Raw genomic sequence first — 13,001 nt, 5'->3', positions numbered from 1 at the left:
GGTCTTGATCTCTTGACCTCGTGATCCACCCGCCTCAGCCTCCCAAAGTGCTGGGATTACAGGCTTGAGCCACCGCGCCCGGCCTTATATTTTTGATTTTTTGAGGAAGCCTTGTGCTGTTTTCCATAGTGGCTACTCCATTTCATATTTCTACTGGCAGTGCACAAGGCTTGCATTTTTTCCCACATTGTCAGAAACATTTATTACTATTATTTTTTGATAGTGGCCATCCTAATGGAATACGATGATGTCTCATTGTGGTTTTAATTTGCATTTCTCTAGTATTTAGTGATGTTGAACATCTTTTCATTTGCTTATTGGCCATTTGTATATTTTCTTTGCAGAAATTTGCCCATTTAAAATCAGATTATTTATTTTTCTGTGTCATTGAGTTGTAGGAGTGCTTTATGTGTTCTGGATATTAGCCCTTTCTCAGATACATGGTTTGCAAATGTTTTGTCTCATTCTGTAGGCTGACTTTTCACTCTGTTGATTGTATTGCATTCTTTGCTGCAAATAAGTTTTTAAATTTGACGTAGTCCCATTTGTCTATTTTTGGTTTTGTTGGTTGTGGACTTGGTGTCATGTCCAAGAAACCATTCCCAAATCTAGTGTCATAAGGTTTTTCTTCTAGAGTGTTATAGTTTTAGGTGTTATGTTTAGGTCTTAAATCATTTTGATTAAGTTTTGTATGTGGTGTTAGGTAAAGATCTGACTTTATTCTTTAACGTATACATACTCCATTTTCCAAATACCACCTGTTGGAGAGAATATTCTGTCCTCGCTGAGTTGTTGAAGGTAATTTGAACACTATATATGAGGGTTTATTACTGGGCTGTCTATTCCATTGGTCTGTATGTCTGCCTGTATGACAGTACCACACTGTTTTGATTACTATAGCTATGTGATGTGTTTTGAAATCAGAAAGTGTGATGCCTCCAACTTTGTTCTTTTTCAAGGTTGTTTTGACAGTTTGGGTTCTTTGGGATTCCATATAAGTTTAGGGATTTTTGTCTACTTCTGCAAAAAATGTCATGGGGATTTTGATATGGATTATATTGAATCTGTAGATTGCTTTGAATACTCTGGATATTTTAACAATAATAAGTCTTTCAGTTTAGTGTTGCAATGAACAGTGGATGTCACCTATATATATATATCTTTTAACATTTCTGTCAGCAATGTTTTATAGTTTTCAGTGTATACCTCTTTCACCTACTTGGTTAATTTAATACCAATTATTGTATTCTTTTTGATATTACCATTTTATACTTTTTGATATTACTGTAAATGAGATTGTTTCTAAATTTACATTTGAATTAATCATTGTTAGTCTATAGAAACAACCAATTTTGGCATGTTGATTTTTTATCCTGCAAGTTTGCTGGATACGTTTATTTGTTCTAGTAGTTTTTTTAATGTGTGGAATTTGAGGGTTTTCTACATATAAGATCTTGTCATCTGTGAACAAAGATAACTTTACTTTTTAATTTCCTTTTTGGATGCCCTTTAGTTGTTTTCTTGGCTAATTGTCCTGGCAAGGACTTGTAGTACTATGTTGAGTGAAAGTGGAGGGAGAAGGCTTTCTCACTTTGTACCTGAGCTTAAAGGAAAAGTTGTCAGTTTTTTTATTATTGAGTATGATGTTATCTGTGGCTTTTCATATATCATCTTTAATATGTTGAGGTAATTTCCTTCTATTTCTTGTTTATTGGGTGTTTTTATCATGAAAGAGTGTTGAATTGTGTCAGATACTTTCTCTACATCACTTGAGATGATCGCTTGGTTTTGTCCTTCACTCTGTTGATGTGGTGTACTACACTGATTTCTGTATGTTGAACCATACTTGCATTCTAGGAATGAATCCCACTTGTTCATGGTGTTTAATCCTTTTTAATGTACTGTTGAATTTGGTTTCTGAATATGTTGTTGGGGATTTTTGCATCAATATTTATAAAAAATATTTGTGTACTTTTTGCTTTTCCAACAGTATACTTGTCTGGCTTTGGTATAAGTACACTTCATAAAATGAGTTAGGAAGTGTTCTTTTCTATTCAATTTTTTGCAAGCATTTGAGAAAGACTGTTGTTAATTCCTTTATACATGTTTAGTAGAATTCTCCAGTGAAGACATCTGGTTATGGGCACATTTTTTTGGGGAAGCTTTTTGATTACTGATTTTGACCTCCTTACTGGTTATATATCTGCTCTTTTAAAATTATTATTCATGATTCAATCTTGATAGTATGTATGTTTCTAGGAATTTATCCTCTTCATTCTAAACTCTTGACCACCATATCTTATGCAGTTGGATCTGGTCTACTCCTAGGAACCTGGATTTGATCGTGAGTTCTTAAGAGCTATCTTTTGTAAATCTCTGCTGGTGGCTTGTTAATGTTGATCAAAGAATGCTTCCAATATTGTGAGCAGCTTCCTCATTCACAGGGGTATTATAATGATGGCAGTGGTGGGTCATCCAGAGCAGCTGCTGTCATTATGCCAGCTGCAGCAGGGAGGTGCAAGCAGTGCCAGCAGTAGTGGCTGCAGGAGCAGCAGTGGGTCCTCTGTGCCCTGCATCCCTGAGGCAGTCAGTTGAGTCATCCCCACCCTTGTGTGGCCAGGCAGAACCTGTTCCCTGGCCCAGAGCCTCTCCTGCAGCCTCAATCTTGCTTCCTGCCACGTCCCAGGGGTCCATAAGCACCTGGCCAGAGGTGCAGCCAGGACTCATGGAGCCAGCCTCAGGAACTTTATAGTCATTTGTGTGGAGTTGGCCAGGTCCACTGCACCACTTGCATCTCATGTGGCAGTGGGGTTGGGCCAGGTCGCCTGCTGGTAGGGAAGTGGCTTGTTCAGGCATAGAGGACAGGCAGAGGGGAGCTGGGACCAGAGCCAGTGGGAGCTGCAGCAGGCAAGAGCCCCGCCCTTCCATGTGTGGCTGCAGCTGCCCAAGTTGTAGCTTTGGACCCAGGCATTTGGTACTCTTTGGGGGCCTGGGAAGACCCCCTCCCTTGCCCACACAGGCTTGGAGGTATCTGCTCCTGTTGACTGGGCTCTCCTTGCGTTCAGTGCCCACTCCAATCGTGGAGCATAGTTGAGGCTGAGCCCAGGTGCTGTTGCAACCTGAAAGGGTGTGTACATGCTCTGGGCAGTGCGGACAGGCCAGCCCCTTGCCACCTTGGCCCCCTCTGGACTTTGGGCACCAGTGAACATGGGAGGGAGGCTCAGTGGGTGCTGAGGGCAGCTTGGCACTGTCCTGTAGGGACCCATTGGCACAAAGAGCCTGGGCACCATGAATGGTGGTAGGTTTCAGACAGGCTCCTGGGAAGAAGGGAGAAGGGTCACTAGTGAAGCCCACCTTCAGACCAGGGAGAGCCTGAAGCCTGGGATCTGGGCTCCTAGTCCTGTGGACTGGAGTGGTAACTTGTGGTGCCTTTTCCAGACCTGCCCATGGCCGCCCATGGCTGCCCATGGACCAATGGACATGTACTTCCTCCTCTTTGTGACCCAAAAAAGACCTGGACTCAGCCAGACTCAAGGAGATGATGGGACAACCAGCTACAGAGAGGAGCTGCTCACTCCAGGATCTTCTCTTTGCTGAGAGCTGAGGAGATGATGGGAACCCAGTTGCAGAGAGGAATTACCCTCTCTGCTGAGAGCTGGATACTTATCGGGATGACCTGCCTTGAAGAGAGGAGCTACTCTCTCTGCTGAGAGCTGAACACTCATGGGAACACTCTGGTTACAGAGAAGAGTTGCCCACTGCAGGTCTCCTCTGAGCTGTTCTATTGCTCAATAAATCTCCTCTTTATCTTGCTCACCCTCCGCTTGTCTGTGTACCTCATTCTTCCTGGAGACAGTACAAGAACTCAGGACCTGCTGAATAGTGGGGCTAAAAGAGCTGTAACACAAACAAGGCTGAAACATGCCCCTTGCCTGCCATGTTGTGGGTGACAAGAAGGAAAGATGAGAGAAGGAAAGAAGAGCTGTGGCCCTTTGGGGAGCTCAGACATGGAAGTTCCCTTAGCCAGGGCTGTGAAACCGTTTTTAGGTCTCTGTGGTTCCTAGCATCTCCAAGCTTCTGGGAGCCACACCACAATCCTTGGTGTTAGCCACTGATATGGTTTGGCTGTGTCACCACCCAAATCTCATCTTGAATTACAGCTCTCATAATCCCCATGTGTTGTGGGAGGGATCTGGTGGGATGTAATTGAATCATGGGGGCAGGATTTTTCCATGCTATTCTCATGATAGTAAGTCTCACAAGATTTGGTGGTTTTATAAAGAGAAATTCCATTTCACACGCTCTCTTGCCTGCCACCATGTAAGACATGACTTTCCTCCTCCTTTGCCTTCCACCATGATTTCGAGACCTCCCCATCCATGTGGAACTGTGATTCTTTTAGATCTCTTTCCTTTATAAGTTACCCAATCTCAGGTATGTCCTTATAGCAGCATGAGAACAGACTAATACAGTAAATTGGTACAGGTAGAGTGGGGTACTGCTATTAAGATACCAAAAGTGTGGAAGTTACTTTGGAACTGGGTGACAGGCAGAGGTTGGAACAGAATAGAGGGCTTAGAAGAAGACAGGAGGCTGTGGGAAAGTGTGGAGCTTCCTAGAGACTTGTTGAATGGTTTTGACCAAAATGCTGTTAGTGATAGGGACAATGAAGTCCAGTCTGAGGTGTCCCAGAGAGAGATGAGGAACTTGTTGAGAACTGAAGCAAAGGTGATTCTTACTGTGTTTTAACAAAGTGGTGGTATTTTGCCCCTGCTCTGGAGATCTATGGAACTTTGGACTTGAGAAATATGATTTAGGGTATCTAGCAGAAGAAATTCTAAGCAGCAACGTGTTGAAGATGTGCCTTGGGTGCTTTTAAAAGCATTCAGTTTTATTCATTCACAAAGATAGGATTTGTAATTAGAACTTAATGTTTAAAAAGAGAAGCAGAGCATAAGATTTTGAAAAATTTGCAGCCTGGCAATGCGATAGAAAAGAAAATCCCATTTACTGAGGAGAGTTACAAGCTGGCTGCAGAAATTTGCATAAGTAACAAGGAGTAACAAATGTTAATCACCAACACAATGAGGAAAATGTCTCCAGAGCCTGTCAGCTGTCTTCATGGCAGTCCCTCCTATCACAGGCCTGGAGGCCCAGGAGGAGAAACTGGTTTTGTGGGCTGGCTTCAGGGCTCCCCTGCTTTGTGCAGCCTTGGGACTTGGTGTCCCATATCTCAGCTGTGGCTAAAAGGGGCCAATGTACAGCTCAGACCATTGTTTCAGAGGGTGTAAGCCCTAAACCTTGGTGGATTCCATGTGGTATTGGGCCTGCAGGTGCATAGAATTCAAGAATTGAGATTTGGGAACCTCTGCCTAGATTTCAGTGGAAGCATAGAAACACCTGGATGTCCAGGCAGAGGTATGCTGCAGGAGCGGGTCCCTCATGAAGAACCTCTAATAGGGCAGTGGAGAAGGAAAATGTATGGTGGAAGCCCTGACACAGAGTCCCCAGTGGGTCACTGTCTAGTGGAGCTGTGAAAAGAGGGCCACCATCCTCCAGATCCCAGAAGGATAGATCCACCAACAGCTAGCACTGTGTGCCTGGAAAAGCCACAGACACTTAGCACTGGCTCATGAAAGCAGCCAGGCAGGGGACTGTACCCTGAAAAGCCACAGGAGCAGAGCTGCCCAATATCATGGGAACCTGCCTCTTGCATCCTTGTGACCTAGATGTGAGACATGGAGTCAAAGGAGATCATTTTGGAGCTTTAAGATTTGACTGCTCTGCTGGATTTCAGACTTTCCTGGGGCCTGTTGCCCCTTTTTCTTGGACAACTTCTCTCATTTGGAATGAGTGTGTTTACCCAATGCCTGTAACCCCCATTGTATCCAGGAAGTAACTGACTTGTTTTTGATCTTAGAGGTTTATAGGTGGAGGGGACTTGCCTTGTCCTAGATTAGACTTTGGACCGTTGACTTTTGAGTTAATGCTGAAATGGGTTAAGACTTTGGGGAACTATTGAGAAGGCATGATTTGTTTTGAAATGTGAGGACATGAGGTTTGGGAAGGGCTGGGGGTAGAATGATATGGTTTGGCTGTGCCCCACCCAAATCTCAACTTGAATTGTAGCTACTATAATCCCCATATGTCATGGGAGGGACCTGGTAAGAGGTAATTGAATCATGGGAGTGGGTTTTTCTCATGCTGTTATCTTGAGAGTGAATTGACAGTGAATAAGTCTCATGAGACCTGATAGTTTTATAAAGGGCAGCTCCCTTGCACACACTCTCCTGCCTGCCATTCTGTGAGACATGCCTTTGCTCCTCTTTGCCTTCTACCATTATTGTAAAGGTCTCCCCAGCCATGTAGAAATGTGAGTCAATTAAGACTCTTTCCTTTATAAATTACCCAGTCTCAGGTATGTTCTTATAACAGCATGAGAATGGACTAGTACAGCCATCAAAGCTGCTTATGGTATACCTGGTCCAGCTGCAGCCTTGCAGAGAGCAGGTGCCCTTGCCAGTGCCTAGAGCTGCCCTTTCTTCTGCAGCTGGTGTGCCTTGCTGTACATTGTCTGGACCCCACGCTTACTCACACACCCCTCATTGCTCCGCACCTGGCTTGCCCTTGGCAGGCATGGGATCCAGGCCAGTAGCAGAAGCTGAGGACAGCCTTCCAGACCGAGTGGGCATAATGTGACTAGCAGGTCAGAGCAAAACTCAGAGACAGGTGCCACTGGCCATAGAGGTTTCTGGGTGGCAAAACAATGCCCCAAGTCTCCCATAACAATAACTCTTAATTTTTATATTTTTATCAATTTTTATCAAAGGCTACTCATGGAATAGCTACCCTCATGGAGGAGAAAGAAGTGCGGCTTAAAAAAGCAGCCCCTCAGTCCAAATGGGGTAAACATCAATTGAGTGTCACTCTTTTTATAGGGTGTTTTTGTTTTAAAACTAGGTTAAAGTAAACCAATTTCCTAATCTTAAAAATGCATGATTTTGTTTTGGAGGTAACAGGGATGAAGTAGCAAGGGAATCGTGGTGGGTAGAGCAAGAAAATATGCCTTGCGAGTTTTTTGAAAACTTACAATCCTTCATTAAAAAAATAAGCTAAGGCCACGTTTATACTTCAAGGCAAAAGTATGAAAGCAGTAGCACATTTGGTTCCGTGCAGGCCCTGCTGTCTTGGAGGTGGAGTAAGTACGGCACAAATGATATGCTTTTATTGATTATAATTGACGGTTTTATTTCCTTTGAGATCGTAACATTATTTATTAATAGAACAACAAGTTTGAGGTAGCTAATAATTCATGTTTCTGTGTTTTATGTAATAAAATTAGGCTTTTTTTTTTTCAAGTTCAAGGAATATTTATTTGGCAATATGCACCAAATCTAATCAATTCAGTTTTTTAATCATTCATTTTATTCTGTTGGCTGTAGAGTTACTTTATAGCAAAGAGATGCTTTTATTCCAATAAACTTTCAGATCTTCCCTAAGAATTTGAAATTCTCAACTGAGTCACTCTTGCAGTGCTGAGTCATACTGTCATGAAATCAGTGATGCTCTATGTTCTAATGAATAGCATTAACCTCTGAATTTCAGCAAGGTAAAATATTTCAACAATTCTAATGTAGTCTTAGTATCTAAGACTTACTTTACCTGATTTACCTTAGTTTACTTTACAAATCATTGCTGGGTGAATATTTAATAAGTGTAACTTACAACAAACTTTACATGCTGTATTTATAGTATTGCAGTGTCATAAAGAAAGTAATGACACTCCACTGAATTGCTCTTCATAGGACCCTTTGATCCTTTCTTTCTGCCTTTTACTTCTGAAGTCTTACCACTTGGACCTATATCCTTGACAGCATATTTAGAGGTTCTAGCAGGGGAACACAGCTGCTTGTGTACCCTTCAGTGAAGAATGATTCTCTATTTGGGAAGGTCATCTTCTTCAACCTAGCAAGTAGCTTCAGAAAGGACACACATGGAAGTAGTGAGGCAGGAAAAAGACACTTGCCAAGTCATCCAGATTAGCTGAATCAATCCTGGCCATCAATGAGGTGACAGATGTTGCAGCCAGATTACTCTCATATTTTTGGATCTATTTTCCTCACTGCCTGCAGGCACTGCTTAGTGATTTAGTCTTATCTCACGGATTTATCTACGATCTTCATGCAAATGATTCACAAATTATACAGCCAAGACATCTCTTCTAAACTCCGTACAAGTTTATCAAACTGCCTATTTGAGATCTAGATCTAAATTTTGAATAATCACTTCACATCGAACCTTTCCAAAACCAAACTACTGATCTTTTCCCTAAATCTACAGCCTTTCTCGATCAGTTGAATGTCAGCTCCATACTTAAGTTTGCTCAGGCCAAAAACCCTGGAGTCATCCTTGATTTTTCTCTTCCTCTTAAACCCTGTATTTAACCCATTAGGCCATCACGGTTACTCTGCCTTTTTCAGGCTATGTCTGCATGTGGTGGAATAGTTATTCTTATTAATTAAAGATAATAGCCTCAGAGAGGTTAAGAGAACAGCCCAAATCCCCATGGTTGGGAAGTAATAAAGTCAGATTTCAAATATACTTTTTCTGATTAATCACAACTAATATGCTCATTCCATAATACTAGTGCTTCTGCTAAATAAATGTTATAATTACTTTTTTAAACATAGTTTAGAAATATGATTTAACCTATTCTATAATTGGAGCTTTATAAACAGTACATGTTATTTTGATTAGGTTCTGTAGAATTCTCTAGGCATTCTGTGGTTATTTCATAAATACTTGTGAACTCAGTTGAATTGACTGGTATTCTTTTGCTGTTTTATTTTGCTCTGGGTTAGGAAATGTGTTTTCAGTTGCAACATATAATTGGATATGTGTGTGTTGGATGGGAAAGAATGGGGTTTTAATGAAATAAAAATATTCAAGAAGGTCCTTTAGAAAGCTCTTTTTCAGAGATTTCTTGCCACATCTCTGACTTTAGAACCTGTATTAGCTTTTTTTTTTTTTTTAAATCTTACATACTTCTCTAATTGCTGGAGTTTTTGTGATATGTAATATTGATCCTAATGCTAGTCATTTAAGCTTAGATTATGGAATTATTTAAATTATTTAAAATTTTATCTCAGGGGCCTCTGAAAAGAGGGACATTTATAATTTTTTAATTCACTAGATTCTAAATTCCTCTAATAGATTATCGTGACAGTGGGTTGGAATCATGGTAGAGCAATATCGTAAAATAAATTTCAGTGTTGATTAGATTATTGAAATACTCCAGTTTTACTGATGTAGTTTTTGTAGTTTAGAAGAAGTTATTCCTTACTATGTAATTAAATGTAACAAAAATGAAGTATGTTAAGCTGGTTTCGTTGATTAAAGTTCTATCTTTTGCTTGCTAGGTTATATCCTTGAAAGAAGTCAAAATTAAATTTTGGGGACATGTCTATTGTTAATAATTGTGACATATTTTGAAAGCTGTTTTTCTTCTTCATATGTATATGTTAAACCGTTATCTATTAAACAGATTTTTAGGTAAACAGCCCTGGGATGATTAATTCATCTTTATTTTTGTCTTCTAAATTTGCATTTTTAAATTTACTTGTTTTATGATTTTATCAATTTGTGTTATTTTGATTGATTCCAGGACAAAATTTGATGAGTATTCAATTCATAAAAGCAATTTTCACATCTTAAATTTTATATATCTGTTTACCTACCTGTCTGCCTACCTACCAACCTACCTATCTCTGCTGTGATAGAAGCATTTAGTGTGGAATCCCTTTCGAAATATTCTTATAGGCTTTGGAACTATTTCTTAAAGCAGTAAGATGGTATGTGTGGCATTAAAAGGAAAAACTATGTCTAGTAATTACTTCCTGTGTCAACAGATTGAGTTAAAGATGTGTGGCAATTGCAGTTGTAATGGCATGTATTTAGAAAGGAAACTTAATTTACTACTTCTAAAAAAAATTTGTTGGCAAAACAAAACTAAAAAGTTCAAAAAAGAAATATTTGATTTATGGAAAATGTGTTAGTTTTCTGTTACCATTTGCAATGATGGATATCTGCGAGCCTTTGTATCATGAGATAAGCCATGATCAACTATGTTGCTGTCTTTTCTTCTTCATAGTGTATGCCAATTAAAGGCCTAGGATTCGTTCTTGGAGCCTATGAGTGCATTTGCAAAGCAGGATTCTATCATCCTGGAGTCTTACCAGTGAACAACTTTCAGAGTAAGTGCCCTTTGTTTCTATGCATATATGTGTATATACATTATATATACCATTATTCATTATGAAGATTTTTTTTTTATTCTTGTTAGGGTTATATGGTTGAATAACCATTGGCTTGGCATTCTTTCATCCTTTCAGGAGTTTTAGTTTTAGTTTGTCATCTACGATGCTCTGGAACCCCACTAAAATATACCTAAAATATTCTTAGCTATGTATTAGTTTTCAATACATTGTAAAAGCCTGAAAATATTGTAGCTATGTGGTGAGACCAGTGGGGATTTAGTTATTGAAAGATGCTGCTACAGAAAGTTTCTAAAACTAATTTTATCAGTTTATTTTATTTATCAATTTGTTTATATGTTTTAAATGCTGCATTAAACGTTGCCATACAGTGAGCAGCTTAAAGCAGCACAGATTCATTATCACACAGTTTCCATTGTTTAGGTTTGTAGTCCTGGATTATCTGCATCCTATGCTCAGGGTCTCACCACTCTAAAATCAAGATGTTGGCTTGTTATGGTGGCTCATGCTTGTAATCTCAGTAATTTGTGAGGCTGAGGTAGGAATATCACTTGAGCTCAGGAGTTCAAAACCAACCTGGACAACATAGTGAGACCTTGTCTCTATAATAATAATGTAAGATGCAGAGATCATCTTCAAAAAACACAAGTCCACTTGTTGTTATTTGCATTATCTACCTCTATAAACAATCATGACCAAATCCATGTCGTTATAAATTTAATAATAAAATATTAGATGTGAAAATTTATAGTTTCAAAAAATAAAGGTGTCACTTGGATGTGATCTTCTCAGAGGCTCAGGGTCCTTTTCAAAGCTCTTTAGGATTGTTAGAAGAATTCAGTTCCTTGCAGTCGTAGGCCTGAGGCCCTTATTTTCTGGCTGTATGTCAGCCTAGGATCACTCTTAGCTCCTAAACATTGCCTCAAGGCCTGTCTATGTCACCCTCTCACAACATGGCTGATTCCTTTTTTAATGGCTACCAGGAGAATCTCCCTAGCCTGCTAAGACAGAGTCTTGAATGACAGAGTGTAATCATGGGAGTGACTCTCCCATCACTTCAACATATAATGTACCCCAACCAAAAGAGAGAATGTCCCGTGATATTTACAGATCCATACACATTCGAACAGAAGTGAATATACAAGGCTTCTATTCCAGAATTGAAATTTGGGGTCATCTGGTTATTTTATTCCTACTCCAGAAAATGTCAGTGTTACAATTCGAGTATGGAGTATAATTCTATCTCTGGAGAATGAACTGCTGCCACATCACCTTATAGCTACTGGATATAACATGTCATAAGAAAGACTGTGTTCTTCACATGTACCCCCAAACCTAAAACACAATAAAAATATATATATATATTTTTTAAAAAAATGACTGTAGTGGTAACAGAGGTGGTTTCATGGAAAGTTAGGGCTTGGGGGTTGCTAAAACTAGAGTAGAAGTCTCTTTTAAATAATTACCCATAAATCTTTGTCAGGCCTTTAATTTATCTGTATAGGAATTTGGATTTCTCTGATGGATAGTTCAAAGGGTTCATTGAGATTGAGACCTGACTCTCCTGCTGGGAATTTTGGTACACATTTATAGATGTATATATAGTTCTTTTTCTCTCTCTTAGAAGGCACTATTCTTGGTCTTGAGACTCTTTACATTTAACTTGTAGGTTCTGGAGGTGAGTAACATTTTGCTGTCTCCTCCGTCACGTATTTCAGAGTTTGGTCCTTGTTCTGAGTGAGTTATAGGCAGAATTCTAAGGTGGCCTCCCAGGTTTTGCTTCCACATCCTCTTAAGTGTGGGTGTGATCTATGAATTTGGTGGGATAGTCACTCCCTGACTTACATTCTGTTATATATCACCATGTGAGAGTGAGAATGTAGTTACTTTTGTGATTACATTGTTTTATCTAAGACTCCATCATAGCAGACTGGAAGAAGAAAGAGAATCTTTACTGGCTTTGGAGATGTGAGCTACCTTGTTTGGAGAAAGCCATGTGGTTGGGGCTTGAGAGTAACCTGTAAGAACTGAGAGCAAACCCAACAAATAGCTCACGAGAAAATAAGGACTTCCAGTACTACAATTGCAGGAAGTAAATTCTTCCAACAACCTGAATACTCTCAGAAGAGGACCGTGAGCTCCACATGAGAATGCAGCCTAGTCAAAACCTTGATTTCAGCCTGGTGAGGCCCTAAGCAGAGAACTCAGTTACACTGTGCCAAGACTTCTATTCATTAAAAACAGGGAAATAATAAACAGATATCATAAGCCCCTAAAATTTGATCATTTATAATTCAGCAATCACAAATATGCAATAGCAATCCTGGTAATATATTTTAAGGATGATTATGCTTTTTGGTGTGTGTGTGTGTACCGAACCACGGCGACACTGGAGCTGCTTTGGCATTTTTCACTTTTATGGTCCAGACATAACATATGATTCAACACTGAAGGATTAAGGGAAAAGGTTTTAGCTTATGTTCTGTGAAGGTATTTTGTATCTGGTTTACCCACATTTGTTCTCAGCTCCCACTGTGTGACTGAAATAAAACATCTAAATATTGTAGAATCAGAGAATGACTATGCCATTTGCTTATAACACCACCAGGAGAAACTGGTTAACCTTTAACAACTTATCTTTATTTAATTTGCACACTCCTACTTTCTTCCTTATTTTAAAAGCCAGTGTTTTTTTTTTTTTTTTTTTTTTAACTGGACCTACAAGCT

The 13,001-nt window shown here is 39.6% G+C and overlaps 1 protein-coding gene across 1 annotated transcript in view; it reads left to right on the top strand.

Moving 5' to 3' along the window:
* GPR158 (G protein-coupled receptor 158) overlaps positions 1 to 13,001 on the top strand; it is a 403,189-nt gene that overhangs the window by 183,752 nt on the left and 206,436 nt on the right. Inside the window, exon 3 of the mRNA XM_017535520.2 lies at positions 10,151 to 10,253. Coding sequence (XP_017391009.1) covers positions 10,151 to 10,253 — 103 coding nt within the window. The remainder of the gene's footprint in view (positions 1 to 10,150; positions 10,254 to 13,001) is intronic.

The sequence above is a fragment of the Cebus imitator genome, unplaced genomic scaffold (genome assembly GCF_001604975.1).
Source record: "Cebus imitator isolate Cc_AM_T3 unplaced genomic scaffold, Cebus_imitator-1.0 Scaffold92, whole genome shotgun sequence".
In the NCBI taxonomy this organism is placed as follows: domain Eukaryota; kingdom Metazoa; phylum Chordata; class Mammalia; order Primates; family Cebidae; genus Cebus; species Cebus imitator.
The sequence above is the reverse complement of the archived record's forward strand: the minus strand, read 5'-3'. Positions and strand labels throughout refer to the sequence as shown.